Source organism: Cyclospora cayetanensis, unplaced genomic scaffold (genome assembly GCF_002999335.1).
Source record: "Cyclospora cayetanensis isolate NF1_C8 unplaced genomic scaffold, CcayRef3 CcayRef3_contig_86, whole genome shotgun sequence".
Taxonomy (NCBI): Eukaryota; Apicomplexa; class Conoidasida; order Eucoccidiorida; family Eimeriidae; genus Cyclospora; species Cyclospora cayetanensis.
Window position 1 is genome coordinate 39583 of NW_020312759.1, and position 22396 is coordinate 61978.

General features: G+C 47.6%; 2 protein-coding genes and 1 pseudogene across 2 annotated transcripts; all 3 read left to right on the forward strand.

The window, feature by feature from the left end:
* Positions 1 to 789: 789 nt before the first annotated feature.
* On the forward strand, positions 790 to 1720 carry LOC34619797 (annotated as a pseudogene).
* A 12284-nt stretch (positions 1721 to 14004) lies between these two features.
* On the forward strand, positions 14005 to 16648 carry LOC34619794 (pyruvate dehydrogenase E1 component subunit alpha). Its single transcript, XM_022733070.2, has 5 exons — positions 14005 to 14484; positions 14984 to 15099; positions 15569 to 15763; positions 15967 to 16114; positions 16394 to 16648. Exons 1-5 carry the CDS (start codon positions 14074 to 14076, stop codon positions 16646 to 16648), a joined length of 1125 nt encoding a protein of 374 aa, XP_022592078.2. The 5' UTR covers positions 14005 to 14073.
* Positions 16649 to 19720: 3072 nt separating this feature from the next.
* On the forward strand, positions 19721 to 21337 carry LOC34619793. Its single transcript, XM_026335925.1, has 4 exons — positions 19721 to 19759; positions 20010 to 20042; positions 20238 to 20970; positions 21171 to 21337. Exons 1-4 carry the CDS (start codon positions 19721 to 19723, stop codon positions 21335 to 21337), a joined length of 972 nt encoding a protein of 323 aa, XP_026191710.1.
* The last annotated feature ends 1059 nt before the right edge of the window (positions 21338 to 22396 follow it).

Consider the following 22396-nt stretch of genomic DNA (forward strand, 5'->3'; position numbering starts at 1 on the left):
TCCTCGCCACCTAAAATCGAAACCTTTTAGGAGTGACGGTAGGGAGAGAGCGACTTTAGTGGATTGAAAAGCAGTATATTTTTCCATGTTTTGATGGTATCTTGACTGTGCGAAACCTCGTAACCTTAATCCTCTGGAAAATGTTTATTACAGAGGAACTGAGAGGATGGGGCCGCAGCCTGTCTACGCATTGTAGTATTCTCCTATCCTCGCTCTTCCACTAAAATGTCCTTAGAACACTTATGCACACCACTTGACTTAATCTCAAACAGCTATGGTTGTTGTCATAGAAACTGCCCAGGCGTAGTTAGGCCCTTTGTAGTCCGCGCGATTTGGCGCACTGCTCCCGCAATCGGGGGTGCCTTACAAGGTTAATGCCGGGATGGGTCTACCTTAAGTTGACACTGTAGTTTCAATTAAGTAGGAAAGAACTTCCCAAGCGCAGGATGAAAATGCCATTGCCCCGGGATCGATAGTTCTCCCGCCCTCCTGAAGTGCGGTGAGGCGAGTTCTTTCTCGGCACTGAAACACGGCCCGTCGACGCAAATAATGGCGAGTCTGTCGTGTAATCAAATCTGTGTCTGATTTATTTGCAGCATTAGATGCAAATAGTTTAGGATAATTTATGGCTATCCAGGGATCGTCAACTAGCAGCCGTCCCCTAACTTAGTACACTCGTTTCTACCGATAAAGGTTGTCGTTTTCTTCTTCTTCCGCATTGTATTTTCCCTCAGAAGACTCGATCTGCTTTTCAAAATTTCAGCATATTCCTTTTCTTGATCGTTCACAATGAAGCTGGCGGCTGCTACCAGTTTTGCGGCGCTCAATGCTTTGAGCCTCTCACAGGCAGTACTTCCTAAACAGAGCTCTTTAATTAAATATCACTCCTGCAGCTATCTTTTCTACGTAGTAGTTGCTTTGTTCACTGTGTCACGCTGTTACTTTCTAACACATTGTATTCCTCGCTCCCATATTGTGTTTTTATATGCGCCGGGCTTTCTGCTTCAGAGGTAGGCCAGGTTGTATGCGTCTTCCTGCCCCCCTAAGCGTAATGAATATACCCATGATCATAGATGCTTGGTTCATAGCTTCCTGTAAGAGGCATGTCAGAGGAATATGGCGTTATGGCGCATTACCCAGTGCGATTAGTACATGCAAAAAGAGCTCTCGTAGGGCAACACCCCGCTATGTCTGTCTGTTTTTTCTGATCTTCAGTCCACTTCTGCACAGCTCTCATCAAGAAAGCGCACACTACAAGATGCCCTTGATGAATATTGCATGAATGAAGGAGAATGACAATGCAACACAGGACAAACAATACTGCAACGCACGCATGTATGCTCGACATGATGTAGCCAAAGGCGGCATTTCCAAGGAATGGCGCTGCTACGCACAAGCTGCTCTGAATACTGCCAGTTCGAGCCCCAACTGCATAGACACTTGTGGGAGCCTGCGCCACTGTCTTGGGGCATATGGTGGATTCTTTAGATTTTACCTCACTCGCAACGATGCCATGGAGGAAAATGTGACTACGCAGAAGGCCAAGTTCTGCATCTCCCCAGCTCCTTCCCTACAGAAAATCCTGGATAGGCTATGCATGCACTACACGGAAGAACGCTGTGAAATGGGAGTTATTGCAGAGTGCGTTCAGGTGGCTTACGCTCGTTTTGACAAGGGAACGGCGAGCCAAGCCGAGAAGCAATGACGCTGCTATGTATAGGATCAGCGGGACTTTGCTGGTACAAATGATGTGGGGTGTACGACTGCGCGAACAAGGCCTCTTGCAGGGAAGTAGTAATTCTGTCGTCTCAGGCTCACTTCTCCCGTGATGCTGAGTTGATCAATGCGATTAAGAGCAATACTGCAGCCTAGTGCAGCACGACATATTAGTCCGAGGCACAAAACGCAAGCTCTGAAGACCCAGGAATCCCCCCAAGGGTGCGCTAGTGTAACTGGAGGTTTCGCGCTATTGGCAGGGCTTATGAGAGAAGAGCTGTACTTTTTTGGTCTGTTGATTTTGTACGTTTCCTTGATGCTATCATGTTTGCATACGTTGCTCGCTCTGCAGAACCCAGGCGCAGGTCATTTGCAGGAGCTACTTGACTCAGCGTGCTTTCGTCTATTTGAACGCGATTGCGCCTCAAGCGAGGACCAGTGTGGTTACGCAGTGGTGCGTTACAATGGCCGAGAGTGGCGTTGCCACCCCTTTACCTCCATGGATTACTCGCAGTCCACTGAGGGCTGCATCAGTGATTGTGTCGCCGTTTTCTTCTGTCCAGGGAAGTTAGCTGACGAAGGCGACGGTACATTGTCTAGCAAAATAGATTTCATCGTGCTGGAAGGGGAAGAAACGGACTGCACGTTGAGCGTGAGTCTCATCCGGGATTGATCGTTTGCAGTGCTGCAAGCAGGAAACAAGTGATAGAATCACGTGCTTAGCAGTTGTTACTGTTGCTGAATCTGCATTGCCGCACCAGCTGAGTGTGCTCTGGAGCGCCGTAGGATCACGTTTATGTTATTTTGGGATATGGTGGTATGTTCTCTGTGTGTGCATGCCACGGGCTTTTTAGAAACATCAAAATCACTGAAATCCGAACAGCATCCTGCCTAAAGTTCACCGAACTGTACACTTAGTTGTGTGAACCGACGTCTCCTGTGGTTCAACACTCATTTTTGATCACTGACTCATTTCGCGCAGATTCCTCGCACTCTTTTATGTTCTGTGAAGTATAACTTGAGAGCTTGGATATTCTGCCATGCACTATCTGATTTATAGAAGTACTTGGTTATTGTGATCTGACGTTCGTGCACTACTTGCCAGTGGATAGGCACTGTTTCTCCGTTTGCATAGATGCATTGCAGTTTCTTGTAGGGCGCGCAGTGTATGATTTAAGTGCAGCAGCGTGAACCCCTTTTCTTCGCGAACGGTGCGCTGTTTGCATTAAGCGGTGTACACGGTGGAGAGGGGAATGCGATACCCTTCTTCGCATTTACCAAAACCTTATGGCTGGCAAATGAGATCACGCACCGTTTTTGGCTGCTACGCGGCCTAGAGTATAAAGGAGGCAATGATTAAAAGACTGCTGGCAAATGAGATCACGCACCGTTTTTGTCTGCTACGCGGCCTAGAGTATAAAGGAGGCAATGATTAAAAGACTGAGGCAGAGGAAACAGGTTTAGATAGACTGAAGAACAGATGTAGAGGGCAAAGCTATACCTTCTAATTCCTAGCTGATTCATAAGCATAAATAGGGCAGTAGGAAAAGCCTAGTTGTTTTTGCCTGCTGCTATTTGCTACTTGTTACAACTTAGAGGCAGGCTTAATACCTTTAGCACTAAAGTGTTCCGGCGCGCTGGTTGATATGGGTATACTGGTGCAAAAGCTTCGACTGCCAAAAGGGTGGGGTAGTCGCACCTGTCGAGCGCTTCCCCCGAACTCGAGAAATTGTGGTGAGAGCAACAACGGGGGCTCCTTCGAAGCGCACCCAAAAGCTCGACATTAAGCTGTTTAAATTAAGATATATTTTCAAACAGTTTGAAAGGGATCCAAGGTGTGTTATAAAAGATTTGTTTGTACCGAAGCAAAAATGCTGGTCTAATGGAAACGTGACTCCTGATTGCACCAAATGGCAAGCGGTAAGGGGAGAAAAGAGGTAAATCATGCAGCTCCTTTCAGTGAAGCGCTCCGCAGAAAGGCTCTAAGGAAATACTTGGCGCAGCATCCGTGTTGCCATGAAAGCTGAAGGTGGTGGAAGGGTGTCGGATGCACTTATGGGCTGACGCCATGAGAATGCATTGGCTGTCTAGTGAGCTCGCACTACGCTGACGTCTCCTGATGAGCCTTCTGAAGCTGATTGCGCTTTCGATGCACTAGCACTTAGTGCTATCCCTGCATGTTCGCTGGTGGATCTGCAATGGCATTCACACCAATAGCTAGTAAATATTGTTCTTTAGGTAACTAGTTTGGGTGGGAGAATGCGACTGCAGTCATATCCTTATGTTGATCCACGCTGCCCCGTAGATACTCTCAACAATGTGAGTAAATTATTTTTTTGCGAGGCCTGTAACATAACGCTTCATAGAGCGGGCTCAGCTGGATATGGGCACTCCTCAACACACTAGTTGTATTTATTTGGGCAGTTGAATATAATTGATTAGTTGCTTTGTCTGCTCGCACATCTTCTTTGTTTCAGGGAAACGTTAGCTCCATGAAGCGAGACGCAATGCTGCATGCGTATGGCCAGATGCTATGTGGAACTAGCTGCGGAAGCTCGGCATGTTTAGAAAGTGCAGCAAAAGGCACCATGGCTGGTCCTTTCCCCTCATATCAAAATTTTATAAAGGGACAGGCAGTGGAAGGAGGGGCTGGTATAAATAGTCAGTGGCTTCGATTAAATCCCTTTTGCGTTAAAGTCAAGTGCCTCCTTACAAAGAACGTAGATGGAGCGTTACAGTTAGTGGTATGACCTGGGTAAATTAGTACTTCCCCGCTCATCAACTAGCCAGGGATTCAGTGATATATCAGTCTACAAATTCGCTGGGAGTAACTTCACCCCACCCTTCATGAAAAATGATTAAAAGTATTTAGTGTTTCTCAAGAGAGCCCCCTATTTCATCACCCACGCATCTCAAAGTTTCTGGCAACGGAGAAGAGGAATAGGTAGGATGCTCTTAACTGCGCCCTCTAAACACTGTGAGGATGCACAGCCAGTCTCATATAACATATAGCGCATAGGCAAACAACACTGCGCTTTCTTGCTACAACCCTAGAGTACTTTGCAACAAACAAGACAAAAGGAGGGTAAAACAAATAATCAACTCCCTGCTACTTTATAGTGAATACAATAAATGTAGCAGAAAGTGTTTATGTATAGCTTGGCTTCCTACACAGTCAAACATCGACTATTTCTGCAGCGGCCTGAGCTAATACAGGCTACTAAGCCAGATTTACCAGCTTCCTACTTAAAAGGCTAGTTTCAATAACAGAATCCTTAATAATTTAATTTTGGCACTCAGATATAATACCGTACACAGCACTGCGAGCTCCAGACAAGGATCTCAATGCTGTTTGCCTGTTCGTTATAGGCTATGCGCAACTCGCAGTGAATGCTCGAAGTGCTTGAAAGGTGCAGTAGCCCGCACCCTAGCTGTACTTCACCTTAGTTTCATGATTTCTGAGGGAAGCAGTAAGGTGAAGGAAGAAAATATCATAGGAAAAGTTAACACATTTTAGTAGGCTTATGTGAGGTCTGGAGTTACAAGAATCTCCGTGGAGCTTAGCTGGAGCGTATCTCTTTATCACCATGTGTGGCTCGATTCAGCTGCATGTCAGTCATCCACTGGCTCTTGTCGGATTGGGATGCCTGATTGCCCTAAAACCACTGTCTGGTGCTGATCAATGTGGCAATTCAATATTTTGATTCCTTTTGGCAACAGGCTGGAAGGAACTACCTCTGGTGATGCATATAGCATGTGGCACAATGCCTGTCCGGGAGGCAGAGGCCGGCGTGAAGGCTGATGTGGACGCACCAGCTGCACAGCTGTTTTAACGGCGCAACTGTCGGCCGACAAAATGCATATCGATGTGCTGATGAGGATAGAACGATCAGAACAGTATGAGTGCAGTAAAGATGGACAAATACTCAAAGATTTGATCAGCCGATTGGAGATGCAAGCTCCAGATGAGAGACGCACGCCCCCTTCGGCATGTTCTCTAAAGGGAGAAGCACTTTGAGGCTGGAACTGTTCATGCACTGGAGTATGTTTCCTTGCAAGGATTACTACAGTTCAAGCCTTAATCGAACCTTGACTCATCTGTTTGGCCAAGGTCGGTTAACCCGCAAGCCTCGAGATAATTGAGGAACCTTAGGCAGGGAAATCAATTAACGATTGGCACATAAAGAAAAATGCGGCCTTGGTTCTCGAGAACCACAAATCAGACGAGTTCCTACTTCATTTGTGGTTTACCATGGGTCTACCCTAAGTGGCCCTTCACAGGCTTGCATATGTCCTGGTCAATGAATAGCTGCCAGCCGCCTGGTCACTTCCATGTCGTTGACTAGACCACAGTCAGCATATCGCTGAGTCAGCCACAAACTATGCTTGGCTTTACTGGAAGCTTACAAAACGCGTAGCGAAGATTGCGTGGCATACGGGCGATTTCTTGAAAACGGCAAGTTGCAGGAATTCAGTGGGAGAAAATATGAAGTTGGTGCTAAAGATGGAGGAAAAGCGGTGCATGTGCGTTAGCTTTAGGCCCGAGAACAAGATCACTATGAAGCAGGAGTACCCGATTGCTTTTCTTAGTGAATAACTTGAAAACTTTCAGAAATAAATAATCTGTGCTCGATTGCAGACGTTTTCTTACAACTCTCCACTCACCTACACAACCGACAAAAAAACACGGAGCTGCACACTCAAACTGGCAGCAACGAATACACGTCTGTGCTTTCTGAACTAGATTGCGCTCCAGCTGGAGGCAAGGGGCTAGATAATGAGGATTTATGAGCGTATCAAGGAGTGTGGATGGCTATCCACGTGGACAGCGTCCTAGTACTCAGCTAAAACGTTAAAGAGCACCTAATGCATAACGAAGTGCACTTTGGCTTGTGAAAGATATGCACTAGTACGTGAAGGCATGCAAGTGTTTGTTGTTCAGGCGGACAATTGTGCTTCTAGGATTTAGTGCTTCGGCTGCAAGCACGGAACCACATTCGGCAAACATTGGAGCAATCCATGATTGGCATTTACCTTTGCTCACCCGCGAGAGTGTTGGGCCATTCGATGGGCTCACATCTTACTACAGAGCTTTTTTCCTCATCTGCTCAGATCTGTGCTCCTTTGATTGATCCATTTCAGATTTCGCAGTCCGTCACTTGTACTAAAGAGGCTGATGCCGCAGCAGAAGCGCCTACTCGCTGCAATATAACTCCTGTGGTGCCTACAACCATGAACGCTACTTGTTCCTAGAAACCGGTGCTATTGACGTAGTGCTGGTTGCAAACTCTTTGATTGGGCTGCAAGCTCTGTAAAACATCAAATTATTGCTAGTTTTCCTCATCGCTTCACCAAAACCGAGCGAAGGTGTACAGCGTGGTTAGAGGAGCACTCTGCGCTGTAGAGGTGAGCGTGAATGTGCCGGCGCTATCTATATAAGCGTTATTTTACCGTCCGGACAGACCATTAGTCTCTAACATACCTTACAAAGAGCTTTCAAGATTTTGATGGACACAGAGTTGTTCGCTGGTTTAAGCGCCTCCTCCAGTACGACTTCACGATAGTATGCATCATGAGCACATAATATGCGGTATTTATGAAAAGTAAGTAAGTCGTACGCTGTTGAAACCAAGGTATCTCTTATTATTGCCGAATGCAGCATGGAAAAGGCTGAAGCAACATGATGTCCAGAATTACCCGCTATGGTTTAAAACAAAGTGGCAACTCCGTCCTTGTACATTGCGACCTCACTTTGCACTGCCGTCTTGGTAACGTCACATGATCGTGCTCTTTACTTGCCATGGCGGGAATCGCACTGCTCTAGAAAAGCTCTCGTGTTTCTTCTGGCAACCTGGAATGCATCCCGCGGTAAGGGAGTACGCCTTGTCATGCACCGATTGTCAAAAACTGTCCTAAACGCGGCCACCTGCAGAGCCTTCTGGTGTTCTTTTTGATTTGGACTGATCTGACTGCGAACTATATTTCTGGACTTCCAGAGGTCACAAGTCAGGAAAGTCTCTGCATCGTTAACCAGACTAAGCAAATATGCCCATGTCATCCCTTGCTTCAGCCCTGTTACGGCTCAGGAAGTCTTCGGCTATTCTTCACCCATGCTTAGAAGCTTAAAAAATGCCTCAGGAGCCCCCCCAGGAGTATCATTACGAATTAGAATCCGAATTTTTTTTCGTTGCGATTATGATCAGCGTGCACATTTACCATAATACGGCCACTACGAAATACACTTTCGCTGATGGACAGACCAAGCTCACTAACCACATTATTTCACAGTATATGCAATGTTTTATGCGCTTGAATCCAAATGCTTGGCTTGGAGAAATATGACTACTGCACGCTAGCGTATGCGCAAATTTCAAGATAGACAAGTACGGAACTATAATTAGTGGCGTTCGGCTCCGTGTTTCGAGCTGCCCAAAGATTTGATCCCGGCACATTGGCAGGATTTTGGAGCTGCACCAAAAGCTTTCTAGACGAACGGGTTATCGGCCAGAGGGCTAGTAACGTTTGCGATTCATCCACGAATGAGTGCCCTGTCTTACTTTGTAGATCTCCCTCGCATTATTGATACAACGAAACTATGTATAATGATGACCTTAAGCTGTTTCAACAGCTTCCACATTATTTGCATGCCCTTTGTTAGGCAGGCTAGGTATCCGTGTAGATGCAGAGGTTCCATGGTGTGCTGTGGATGTGCTGATTTGTAGGACTACTGAGAACCACACTAGGCGGGTTTTTTTCTGGTAAAAGGAGATAGGTGTCGTTAATCTTATTGGCCTGGTGTCGCTACAGTTGCGGAGATTGCTGCTTGGGGAAGACTGTTCGGGCCTTTTTGGCTGACAACGCTAGTCGCCATTGGCAGTGTTCTTCGCGTTCCCTGTCACTAGTCCTTCCTGAGCGCGTGATTTGCCTGAAGGAGCTACTTCATCCATGAATGCTGCTTGAATAAATTCCCGGAGTTATTGTCAAGGTTTTCTCCGTGCTCAGATGTATTCGCAGGTACTGTCAGTTGTACTGTTCCCTAATTATTCCTTTAAGTGCTTTGGGGGCTTTTAAAATAGACCCTTGCAAACATTGGCCATACTGGCCTGCATGCATGGCCCAGTTAGACGTGCAGGCACTTCTGAAGTCGTATGTATTTGATTTCCCTCACAAAATGTACTTGTCTTCTGAGTTATCGCAGCACGAGGGCTAGACATTTCAGCGATCCGACTACAGCGAGCCACCGCACCGCCTGGTTGTGTTGATTTGGTCCCTCGCTCTTTTGGGGTGGTATATGCGCATTTGGTTTTCTGGTTTCAGCCGGTTGCTTTGGTTTTTGCGCTTGTACTGGTATCGTGCTGCTGGGTGCGAGGAGAGTGACGATAGGGTAGAGAGCTCCTCCACTGTATTGCATATAGCTGATCCCTACGGACAGTTAAGTAAGACGAAACCATGTGTCTCAAAAAAAGGGCTAGAGAATGTAGCAGGCTAAGCTGTACTTGAATACTTACTACTACACCAATTATATGCAAGAAAGAATTAGTAAAAATCGACAGTTCATTGGCCTGCTCGAATACTTTAAAATATTGCAGGGTGTCGTTGGCTTGATACAAGAAGGCGCAGTATTGTGTGCCTGTATAGTACAATAAAAACTAGGTCTAGGAAGTTGTGAATACTCGGAATGCCTATAGGGACGGCAACGCATACCTTACCTGTCCTTCTTGCCTGATGTCGGGAACTTTGGTGGCAAGGGCAAGCAGGGAAGGGAGCTATCCTGGAGGTTGCTTTACAAGCCTGTGTCAAATTCGCATTGAGTCTGGAGTGAAGTTTCGTCCTGAGGAGACCAAACATTAAACACTATAAACTGGTTGGGTTGGTTCTTTCTATAGTCCGTATGTTCTAGATCAGGTTCGGCGCAAAAAAAATATGAAAGAATTTTTTCCTGGGCACTGTTTTAATATGTGCGACTGTGTGAATATGCTCCTACTGCTCAAAGGGTACAGATACTTCCGTCGGCATCGGCGTCTCGTCAAGCCAAGATCCTACCAGGTAAGTGCAAGGATAGAACCAGACCAGTTCTTGATGTTATGTACTGAGAGGCCTACTGACTGTCATCTTCTCACGCTTTATTATTGTTTTATGATTAAGGATCCTTTTATGGAGACCAGGAAAGGAAACTGGCATGCCTATGAGTGCATAAGCATGCAGAGTCGATTTTTCATGTCGGGAACTATCCCTACCCTACAGCCAGGAGGAAGCACGAGCAATTACACCAATGAGTGCGTGTTTAACTAAATTTTAGGTAGATGCTGCTGTTGTAGTCAAAGCTGTCATGTTACGTGGTCCTTGGTTCTTTCGGGCATTAAACTACCCACTACGCGAGAGGATACAGAGCATTTTCTTCTTTTGCAGCCACCGCTGGAACGAAACAGCCAAAGCACGGGAATATAAATACCGTTAAGACGCTGTCACACTGACGCATCGTGTCTAGCGGTAGCCGCTGGCGTATGGCTGCTCTTACTGCGATAAGGACCTGCTAGGCTGGGCGCTCCTCTGGCTGACCGCAGGGCGCGTAGGGGCAGGAGAGCCTCTGACATTCCACAGCCGGGACGCAGTTCTCCTAATTTTGAGATTTTCAAGTTCTTAGTGGATGTTCTTTTGATTTGACTGTACCTATTTGTACACAAATGAAGCTCTCTGCCATTCCTGCTGTGGCGGCGCTGCTGGCGCTTGCCATGCCGAAGGACGGGGTCACTTTTGGTAAGCTGCAGGTGCCCTGTGTAGCTGACATTCCCTATGCTTTCCAGTCATTAAATCTCTTATGAGAACCCATTGCTTATGTTCTATCTGCATCGAGCCTTCTGGGTGTTGTATTCGCAGGTGCTGCGGGAGTAGCGGTGTGTAGGGAATTCGATGCACGAGCCTGAACCAGCAATTAATATGCATTTTGCCTTTTATTTCACTTACTAAGGGAGTATTACTCATTTATCATTATTAGTTTTTAATGCTCTGTATTCGGTGACCCAAGTTTCCGATACCTCTACAGTATCCTAATCGAGCATACACGAAGGTGCTAGCTCCCAGAATGAAAGTTGGTACGCCTTTACACTGTGTTGTGCATGTTCCACTACAGAATTACGCTCCACCTACCGTACTTCAACGGGTTCTGGATGCTACATGGCTACGGCGGTTTTTGGACAAATGTAATAAGAACCCGCACTTTTGTGTGGAGGCCGTGGCGCGGTAGGATCGGGGTACAGAAAGGCAACAGACAGCGGAGTGGCGTTGCTATTTCGTGGAAGAACTGGAATTCTTCATGAAAGGTAAAGGGTGCGCAGATGCATACGGGAATCCTCTAGAACGCATGGGCACAGTAAACGGCGATTCAATTGAACACATCACTGATCAGAAGATTGAGAAGGAGCTCAAAACCCTCTCGGGAGGTTTTTGCAAAATCCACTTAGGTCCCACACTCAGTCAAATTTAGAGACTAGAAGGGACGCGTGTGCTGAATCGCTTTAAATGTCTAGCTCTGGGAACATTTTTGCCTTGCAGTGAGTTGTATACCCATGTATGATTCGTAGAATCGATAAGCAGTCTGGATGTCGCCTTCTGGGTGCGCGGTCCTTGCAGTTGGTGCTTTAAATATCATGGTGATATTGCTGGTACTCCGGCTGCTACAAGGGCTGCTTGGCCAATGATTGCTTTGCGTTTGCTGTGCATCTCAGGAGCAGACCCGTCAATCCTGACTTGAGTCATTGCTGCGCTTTTCGGCGTCCGCTGGTAAAGCACATGTGAATGAAGCGGTGTGTTCGCAAGAACCCTGGGTTTGTCATTGGACTAGGTTTGGGGATAGCGGAAAGGATGTGCTTTCCTGACGATGTAGCGCAGCCCTTCTATGAACGGCCGAGGAGGCACCCCCGCCAATGTCGTATAGCTCACACACAGCCTACTGATTTATTACTGCAGCCATGGCAAGCTTACAAGCGAGGCTACTACACATAATTTCATGTGTGCAGAAGTGCAGCATACTCGTTCCCGTAGCCTCGCAGCTCGACGCCTTCGAGGAAGCGGCGCAAGCTGCCTTTAATTTGAAGCAAGGGATAAATGTAGCCCTCATTTCACAGCGCTGACTTTTTACAATTTTACGCACATACTATCGGTGCAATGCAGCTCTTGCATCAAGCACAGTGCAGCGGCAAAAAGCAGCTGATATAGCAACATGCACAATTGCATGAGCCCACAGGCAGTTTATGGCACTCTCCTTTTATTTCCCGCGTCGCCCGTATTACACCCGCTGTCGCCGTTGTACGGCACGACTACACTGCTCACGCCCTTCTGGGTCTATTTGTTCTCATGTTGGATAATGAGTCTTCCACTTTAAAGCGGAACTGTAACGCTTCGTCCATTATCTTAGTGGGTTGCTTTAGTGTCAGATCCAGTATAATTTTAGTCGAGATACTGCATGTTTCAAAAAGGATTCTCCCTTCCGTTCCGCTTTCCAAGTTCCCAATGCAGGGGCAGCGCGACAGGAGGAGTGCGCGTTGATAGACCCTTGTTTCGCGTAGAGGATTCACAGCTACCCTCACAATTCATCTAGTGCATGCGGACAACACTGCATCCATTTTTACGAGGCTGAAACTTCCCCCCAATGATTGAGACATGTGCGAATCGAACCAGTCTCTGATAGTTCCTAATTTATGGCAACTACTGAAGTAGGAAAGGCCCAAGTGTTGCTTGGCTCGCTGCGACGAGGGCTCCTGGTGTGTCATGCTAGTGCGGCAGAAAGCACGGCGTCCATCCATGCCACGGCTCAAGAAGTTTGTGCATATCAATGCATGCGCTTGTGGGCATTGTCGCTATTTCAGACGGTCTGTATAGCTGCTCGTATTTCAGTGTTGGAAACTGAATTCCGCCGCGCAGGTTAGATGCGAGCAGAGCTAGAAGAGAAACTCTTTTGAAAATTCGAGTGGTGGATAAAAGGAAGGACAACAGGCTTAACAGATGAACTTAGTATGACTGGCTGCAGAGGAAGGAGCAGGTATGCAAGGAAATGATTTCCACTATTAGCTTTAGGGGTGTGCGGAGGTCTGTTTTAAGGGGAATGTGAACGGGCGCACGTGCCGTAACTGCACTGCCGCAGGCCTTCATCGTTGGATTGCGAGCAGACTTTTTGCTTCTGATGGAGAACAGGAATTCGATTCGTCCGTGCTGTTATTTTTGGCGTGGTATATACTAATGTATAAACGCGTGCCTACTAGTGACTGCCGTTTCATGCGTATTGGTTGAATCAAAGGGGCCATATTTTGTTGCCTACGGCGTTCAAGGGGCCTAAAAGGCTCAAGTAACATGCGTCTATGTTTTCTAGTTCGGAAACGGTGATTGGGGTAGTGTCTGGGCTTTGATTCAAGGCAAGCTAAGGAAGAGGCCATGGACTAGTCTGTATATACCTGAAAGGAAAAATGAGTGGAACATGCACCAATGAACCACAATGCGATATCCTTTTTCCCATGAAAGCTGGAGGTGAGGCCCTCTTGGGTGTACCGCACGAATGAGAGACAGGTGCCCCGGCCAGCATGCAGCGTCTCGGGGGGATGGTAGAAGCAACACATCTGGGTCTACTGTTCCAGAGACAAAGCAGTGAAGGAAGATTCCCTCTTTTCCTGTTGTTATATTACTAATGTTGTGTGCGGGGCATCGGCTAACCATTTTAGTCGCTTTTGGCCCCGCAGTGGGGGCGACCCCAGAGAGCGCGCTGACGACGCGTAGCCAGGCAGACGAGCCTGTTCCAGTGTTTGTTGTTTTGAGCCATAACAGGCAAGGACTAGTAATTTAATAAAGATGCCACAGATCCTGCAGCTGCTAGTATGGGCTGTTGCGGGACTCAAGGCAGTTGACGCCTACTTGGCATCCCCTCAGGGGTCCAGCTCTACTAGTGTCTTTTTCAATCCTGAGGGGCCTTCTGCTCATTTTTTTGTCCAAGGGAGGAGGACTGCGTCTAGTGTGCGTACATTTCAACCTAATACGGCGCACACTGCCAGCTCTCGCCTTCAGAATAACCTGCTAACAACGACGCAGCTCGGCTCAAGGCGTGTGTCTCCGCTTCCGGCGATCCTATCACCTTTCTCTCCTTCTTCAACGCAGAACACCCGTCTTCCTCCTCTATGGGGGGCTTCTTCTGCCCCCAGCGAAGCAGAACCACAATCACCAACAGCGCGGCAGCCCGGCGTCAATGCTATTGGGGATGGCGGCGCTGGTTCCTTCGGTCTCCATGGGGCTGGTCCCGGTGGCTTAGTGCCCGGGGGCATCAGGGGTAATCTTCGTAACCGGCGTGAGAGTGTGTCTCCTACAGTAGCACAGATGTTGTATGAGGACATGTTGCTGGGCCGATACTTGGAGGACGCCTGTGCTCGCTTATATTATCGCGGCAAAACAGCGGGTTTTGTGCACCTGTATACTGGGCAGGAGGCAGTGAGTACTGGGGTTCTGAAGCTGCTGCGGAAAGATGACGCAGTGGCCTCTACATACAGGGATCATGTACATGCAACTAGCAAAGGAGTGCCTCCCCGAGAGGTGTTTGCTGAACTCTTCGGGAAAAAAACTGGTTGCTCCCGGGGCTTTGGCGGCTCGATGCACATGTTCTCTAAGGAGTGGAACCTTTACGGCGGCTTCGCCTTCATCGGAGAGCAAATACCAATTGCTTTGGGTGTGGCATTCAGTCAGCTGTACCGGCGGCTTGCTCAGAGGGAGCTTCCTGGCGAAAAGGATCAGGTGAGCAGGTACACAGAAGATGCATACCCATCAGTGGCATGATTATTGCTTTCCAAAAATTGATAAGAAGCAGCTGGATGAATTGCGGGAAACACAGGAGCGCGAGAGCCAGCGCAATACAAATATTACAGCGGACGAGTATATGGACGATCCGCTTAAATCCGTATCCACCTAGTGTCTCCATACCTTTCGTTCCCAGATATATGCTATGCACAATGTAGATGCTCTTTCGCTGTACTCAAGAAGCCATACCACGTCGCAATGCACCAGTGCTGACCGGCCCGTGCATCGTCGTGCTGGGGCCTCCGTTTGCGTGTGATGTGGCATCGGGCTATTTGTAGGGCCCTTGTGTTTATAAGATCTCGTTAATTCCATTTGCTTAGGCGGAATGGCTGCTTACATTCTCCTTTTGTCTTGATTTCTACTACTTCACCTGCTCACGGCCTATTCACGGTTTTTGAGAGACTTGGCCTGTACATGAGGCCTATTTTTGTTGCAGGTAACGGTTTGCTTTATGGGAGATGGAACGACAAACATGGGACAGTTCTACGAAGCTATGAACATGGCGTCCCTTATGAAGCTCCCTATAGTCTTTGTGGTCGAGAACAACAACTGGTAAGCAGGGATTCATGCAGTTGTATAACGCGTGGTTGAATAAGCGTCTGCTAGATACGTGTGCTGGACCACGCATTTGTCCACTATGGTACTACAGTATGTGTATATGTGCATCTGCGCGAAATTGCACTACAATCGACAAACACGCGCGTATCTATACAGCCGCATTTATCCTATGTAAAGGAATCGCATAAGCGCATACGTTCTGCTAACTAATGTTGTCGCACTAGAAAAGAACTTACATGTCAACAGGTGTAAACATTGACACTTTCAAGTTTCGGTTATGAGAAAACGCCAATTAATGCACACATTGATGTATAAGTATCCCAGTCGTGTTCCACAGAACATCGATAGAGTACACTCTACTCTTGATTGTTACGATGTGTCTGTCAAGTTGTCCGCATCGGTTGTGCTGTTTGCCAACCATCTGGATTCCAAGATGGATCTTGATGTTGTCTGTCTCTTACAGGGCTATTGGTATGGCGGCTCAGCGCAGCACAGCAGTGCAGGAGATTCACTTAAGGGGGCCCCCTTTCGGGGTCCCCAGCATCGAAGTGGACGGAATGGACGTCCTGGCCGTCCGTGCCGCTGCCCGACAGGCAATTGATAGAGCACGAAATGGGGAGGGACCCTCTCTCATAGAGGCGCTAACATACCGATTTAGGTATGTGATGCAGGGGAGTAAAACTGGATGTTTGCTCGACTGTGTGTGGCTCTGGAATGGCGTGGGCATAGCCTTGTCTTGCTGGGCTGAGTTGACTTATACCTATAAGAAAGTTTGCTAAGAAGAGAGCAAGGCTTCAGTGGCTATCTTCTCATGTATAATGTCTTGTGTCTTCGATGCATTCATGATTTAAATTGTTGCAGGGGCCACTCGCTGGCGGATCCCGATGAGCTACGCTGTCCTGATGAAAAGGCGGCGTTTGTGGTGCGGGATCCTGTGAAGCATTTTGAACAGTACCTGCTAGGTATGGGATATGCCAATGACGAAACTCTGGAACTGACACGCAATAAGGTAGGAGTCTGCTACTTAATGCTGGTGTTAATTATGGTGGCCATTAGGGTGTACAAGTTGCCTGTGCGTTCCTTTTTTTCAGTCTAGCACTCCTTATGTGCTAGTTCGCAACGGAAACAATACTTACTCTTTAGTCTTCCAGAGAAATAGTAGGCCAATAAATGGCTTCATTCATGGTGCTTCCAGGTGTATGCACACTGCAGACAGGCCGGCCGTTTATGCTCATTCAGACTCAAGCGGCGTGCCGCTTTCGTGTGATTGCGTGTCTGGTCGCTGCAGATTAAGGCCATCGTGGAGGATGCCGTGCAGTTCGCTGAGGCGTCTCCGGTACCAGATGTCGCGTCAGCAGGAGAATCCACTTTCGCCCCTTCATACCAATCCGAGGGTTTTGATCATCTAAGCCCCTCGGAGTTAGCCGCCTACGCGAGGGCTCTCAAGATAGAGCTGGATCGTGAGGCGCGAAGGGCTGCAGGCGAACGTGTTGTGCCACCACCTGTGGAAAATGACCACAACCCCCCGATTGTTATTGACTGAGGACGCTGGTAGAAGCAATGCAGAAGTAAGCAAATCTCTGACCCCTCTTTCCCTCCTGTATTCGGCCTTCAAGCTCGGTAATTGGGGACCAGCACTAAGAACGCAGTCATGTCTCATGAACGGGTGGCACGCAGGTGAAGCCTGGCCAAGGAAGAAGCTTACTATTGGCTCCAATGCTATTGGAGTCTTCCGGAAATCCACGGGTACTGCTATGCAAAAAAGGTCGAAAGGCGCTCACTCTCCCCGCAGCACTTGCACGCAGAAGGCAATCTAGCTGCAGGCTGATGTTCCTGCTGAGCGCCTGATCAATGGTAATACGAAGGCGTATCGTTTGAAGGGGGCCAGCGGCCTTTACAATTTATCCACAACACCAGCTCTCTCCTTGCTCTTCCGTGTCACTCTTTCATTCTCATCTTCACTGAGTCACACCCTCTTCTCTAACAGTAATAATACCAGACCTGCTGGGGTTACCCCAGCGTGTGACTGCGAGGCAAATCGGCCTGCAACAACTGACACACAGCGGGTTTAGCCAGGCTCAGCAAGTTGCTGTATGTGGGGGACGATGGGACTTGTGAGGCCAATTTGGGCCAATTGTGGACAAAGCATAAATCCAAATGCCTTGAGACAATGCTACCAATCTATAGCGTCTTTTCGTAGTGACATTTTCCTCTTGAAAATAGGTCGCTTATGAGTCTTTCAGGAGCTTTAGAAAGGAAGCGAAATGCTCTGTGTGGCTAAGCTGGATGCCTCTTATGGCAGCTGTCGACGTTCAGGGTAGTGGGGCATCCACTGTGCAGTTTAAGGGCATCGCTATTGCTTGCTGTTCACACATGGACCCTTTGCGGATGAACACCGTAACGTCAGTGGCTAGAAACCAAATATCCCACAAGAAGTTATTTGCTTTTCCTGTAGAGGTACGATCTAGTCAGCAGTGCTTGCATCATGGCTAACGACTGCGAAATTGTACACGCGTGAAACCCCTGCAAACTGCTTGTGATCGCTGGGTATCATTACACTAAATCCCTACTCCCGTTTGAATGTGTTTGTCCTTCGCAAAACTTCGTACGGTACAAGAGTAAGATGAACGTGCCAAAAGCCTCAGTCGTTCGCCAAAAGCTTTCTTGCCGTTCGTTGGATGGCAACGGACCTCCTTCAGTGTGAAGATTCGAATGCAAACAAAAGTTTTTAAGCTGGCTTTGCAGAGTAAACTGCTACAATCAGCTAAGCTACTCGCAACTGCTTAAGTTTTGATGATACTGCTGATTTAGCCCATCTTCTCATTCTGCTCTAATCTTACACGCTAGCATCGAGGCAGAGGCTTGTTAAACAAATTTGTTCCACCGGCGCATTTACCGGAACTAGGGGTCAGGACGGTAACCTAGATCCTTTAATAGCTGTGGTGTAAATAGAAAAATATAAAAGCATGCAGTTTCTCACGATATTAGGAAGACTGAGGGGAAATAGTCGTGAAAGAGCTTGTTCCAGTAGCTCCACTGCGACCTTGCTGCAGTCTTGGAGTGCTGTTCGTAAAGAGTGGGTAGGAAATTCTTGAGTGGAGCAAAATAGGTCAAGAATACAGTATACTCTACAGTGACTGTCATGGCTCGGCAGATACTTACATTAGGTTTAATCAGTGCTGTTCGAGGTCCTCGGACAGGACAGATGAGGAATGGGACAGGTTGTAAAATGAGATTCTTCGCCAATCGCGACGTAAGAAGGGCCTAGAGTAGCTGGAATAGGCGACGTGAAATCGAGTCCTTTACCAGCACATCCACGATAACGATCGAAATTTATCATCATCGCGTAAAACTGCACCAACTCAATGAGGCCTTGGTAGCTACCATATAATAGAAGGCTCTTCCTTTCCCTTGCTATATTCAAAGATGACAGCAACAATGTAATTAAATGCAACTTGAGGCGTGGCGCCTAATTGTGTACTCGTCTGTTTGCGGCTGAGCTCATCTCGCCATGTACCGATGAGTCAAGGCTTGACTTACTCCCAAGCTATACAACTCTCTGCAGGTCGACGACTTCCTCTGCTTGAGTACAGCCGCGGTTGAAGTGCTTCACCTTCCGACATACATGCCGAGAGAAGCATTTCTTACCTTTTCTCTCGGGTGTGCGTAGCGAGGTACGCATACGCCTTTAACAGGCTGAAGAGATCTTAGGTTTTTGCCTATCTATATGGCCGTAAACTTGGGTTGGCTCAACCTCATCGGCGCATCCAGACATGCTTGTCCGCTGAAAAAAGTCATGCGCTTCTATCAGCTGTAAAGTCACTTTGTTTAAATGAGCTTGAAGGCCGACACCTCCAGCCCCAACAGGTGTAGCGCCACCGTCAACTTCCACGGCCAGAAGCTTTTTCCAGCCTGTTGCCTCGAAATTTTGAATTACCATATTACTCTAGCAAAGTCATGCAGCATCTTAGGGAAGCCTAAACGCTCATTGCGTTGGCAGCCAGTTCTACTAGCGGGAACAGTTGCATCGAACTGTGCGGTAACACCAACTGGAGCTCTCCTACCAACGTCTCTGTAGGGCTACACTTCACTGCAGACAATACTAACATGGCAAAAAAGCTATCTGGCTTTCCAGAGAAGTCCCTGATTAAGCGGTCACTGACTCTCAACGTTCTTGTTTTAAGATGAGAGGGACAGCTAGGGTGTGAGTTACTGGACCCTTGCTGCGCTGCGAGCAGAATGTGTAGCATACCCAGCTCCAGGGATGATTTTGCTGGACCGTCCAAATACTCGCTCGCACCCATGGATGAACTTGCAGTTTTAGATTATTATTTTGTAGTTTCACTGAATATAACTAGCTTAATGGCACCTATACCGCAATAACACATGCAGCTGTACGACGCACTTCAAAGGCATCGCTATCTAATTCCAGCCACCCTTGGGTCATAGGTGATAATTAATTGCAGGTGCCCTAAGTCCACCCAGCACTACTTACTCGATTCCCTTTATTAGTGCATAATTATCTATGAAGCTGCTTAGACGGCTTAAAGTAGAATGTGAAAGCACTGTTGTCGGCTCTATCTGCACCGAAATGCTGTGCAGGCTGTCTTACTAAATGGACACTGCTACGGTTATGGAATTAATCCCCACACCTGTATGGATATGAATGTGGATTTTATTGCCCAACATGGGCTCCATAGAATGAAAGTTAAGCAATTTCATTGTAACGCGAGAGTGGATGCCACCCGACAGCTACGCTGCTGCAATGTGACGCTGCAGTATGCTACACATGCCTTAGATCCATAAACCTATAATGTGTTTAAGCATCAGTAACTTCACATTTTTGAGGATTAAATGCACTAGGGTCTCCTTTGTATACTCTCAATGGGCCCCCTGCATCGTAGGCACCGACCTGGAGTGCAGCACCGTGCGGTGCGGTCCAAAAGTGGGGCCCCCTCAAATGATGTGCTCTACCCTGGGCATTCAGAAGAAACTGTAGAAATGAGCTGATCTTAATTGCAGTTGAATGCTAGTGTTCATTACGAGCTTAAAAGGAGTCGTATGTGTGCACTGCCCACTTCCCGCCAGCAGGGGTGCCTTTGCAATTGCTTCCTATGCTTTCTTCTCGCCAGGTGGAACATAGTCGGGGCAAACGCGAGAGCAAACTTTGGTGGTCACCTGAGGGAAGTGCTACAAAACGTCCTGCACACGAAGCACTACTAGAATCCCAACACAAGCATTTAGGAGCTGAGTCTAAGAGCAGCAAACTTGAACAAAAGCCTGTGGCTACAGCTGGGTGCCCCAGCCGGGGCTCTAACGGCTCATCTCGTGGGTATCACCAGCATCAGCCTACGAGCATCATTCCAGTGGAGTCCAACAAGCCATTGATATCTAGCTCTAGGGCACCGTCAGCTCCTGAACTCGCCGCAGTTCACCCTGTCTATTATAGGAGAATGGAACGGCCTTCACATACCCAACGGACTCCTGAGGAGGTCGAGCTTGCGCTCGAAGTGCTAAATGACGAGCTGGCAGGGGCTTCGCCGCTTGACCGCCCCTCACTCGAGCTGGCTACTCAAGCCCTAACCGAGCGACTTGTTCAAATGAGAAAAGAGCAACAGCAGCAGACAGCTAGCATTGTTCCCACATCATCAAGCATTAACAGGCAAAGCACCTTTGAATACACGAAATCGCTACAGGCCGTCATTGTCGGCGAGGGCTCACAGAAATACACGCTCATAAGGATCCCCAAACAAGATGACATGGTAGGCGACGTATACCTGGTTCGCGGAGACCCAAAGGCAGAGTATCACTACCAAACAGCCTTAGAGACGCTAAATTCTCTTCAGTCAAGAAACATAATGTCCGGTAAGCCTCTAATTCCTGAGGATGTCACTTCTCTAGCATTATTTGTGCTTCCATAGGGTGCATCAATGTGTACTCTCCTTTCCTTTGGTGTGGTGCGCTTATCGTTGAATGATCACGATACAGCGCTGCTGATGGGAAGCAGTTGTCGTTTTCTGTGGGCATGTTGAAGGATATTCTATTGTGGGCTGTTTTCACGGCAGACGTCACTGGAGGCGGCAGGATGGACGTTTTGAAGGACGACAGGAAGGTTCAAATTTATGGCTATTCATACCAGTACGGGGCTGCAGACCATTCCATTACTGCGAAGATGATGAAGGAACATCTAGGAGACGAGTTTCTCGTGTCATTTGGCAACTATGGTTATTAGGCACCCACATTTTCATCATTACGGCATGCCCCGCGGATGTGCAATGCAGCGAAAGGAGCGAGAGCTGGCCTTCTCTGCCCTTCGAGGGCCAGGCCAGTCATGAAGCACGAAACCGGACGTACAGTGGGTCTGGTGCGGTGGGTTTTCCAGAACGACGTAGAATACCAGAAGACGTGGAACATGGGGTGCGTGCTAAATGTGCACCAAAATTCGAAGCGATGCCATTTGTACCTTGTCTTTATCTGATTAGTGCGTGCAACATATGTAGCGCGTTTAAGTAGCCAATTTTAGGTTTTATTTTTTTACGCAGCTTATAAGGAATATCCTAGTTCCTACGAGCGTGCAGAATCGGTGATGGACCCCCCCTGAGAGGAACAGTCCATGATCGAGCAAAATGCGTGTAAAATTTAAGTTGTAATAATACAAAGTATTCTCTCTGGCATCTATCTGGACTCTTCATGTTTCCAAAAGCAAACATTTGCACGGTTTCTTAGGAATCGTTTTTGGACCCTAATGAATATGTTCAATTAAGCTCTAGTAGCTTCTGCATTGATGTTGTACATCAATGTACACATGTCTGCAGCATGTAATTCTTGCATTTTGATTCATTACGCACCTTTCTGTGCTTCATTTAAACTACTCACCACCCAGAGGAAAACCGACTGCAAAATTAGGCACGCACTTTTAGGGTGTATACACAGAGCTTGAAAAAAGTAAGAGGGCTTCGTAGCACATGCTATCGCCATTGCCCCTTAATATTTGCATCAGGAAAAAAATTACAACATTATGATTCTCCCGCACTTAGTATTCGTCGCAAGCGTGACCTTTCACATGTTAATATCATGTGGTTCTTCTCTGAACGAAGCACGAATTGTCCATTACAAACACCGAGTCAGCAAAAACGGTTTGCCTCATTGGGGTATTAGTTCTTTACAAAACTTTTAGGCTCTACATTCACCGCAATTTTTGGGGACAACGGAGACTCCAGAAGAAGAACTCGACGACGAAATCACTGCAGTTGAAGACTCTCTATCCGAGTTGCATCAAAAGCAAGGCGTC

Coding starts and splice junctions, on each gene's coding strand:
- LOC34619794 (XM_022733070.2), top strand. CDS start 14,074: ATGTTGTATGAGGACATGTTGCTGGGCCGATACTTGGAGGACGCCTGT. Junction 14,485..14,983: donor TTCCTGGCGAAAAGGATCAG/GTGAGCAGGTAC, acceptor TTTTTGTTGCAG/GTAACGGTTTGCTTTATGGG. Junction 15,764..15,966: donor GCGCTAACATACCGATTTAG/GTATGTGATGCA, acceptor AAATTGTTGCAG/GGGCCACTCGCTGGCGGATC.
- LOC34619793 (XM_026335925.1), top strand. CDS start 19,721: ATGGACACTGCTACGGTTATGGAATTAATCCCCACACCT. Junction 20,043..20,237: donor GTGCAGCACCGTGCGGTGCG/GTCCAAAAGTGG, acceptor TCTTCTCGCCAG/GTGGAACATAGTCGGGGCAA. Junction 20,971..21,170: donor GTCAAGAAACATAATGTCCG/GTAAGCCTCTAA, acceptor TTTTCACGGCAG/ACGTCACTGGAGGCGGCAGG.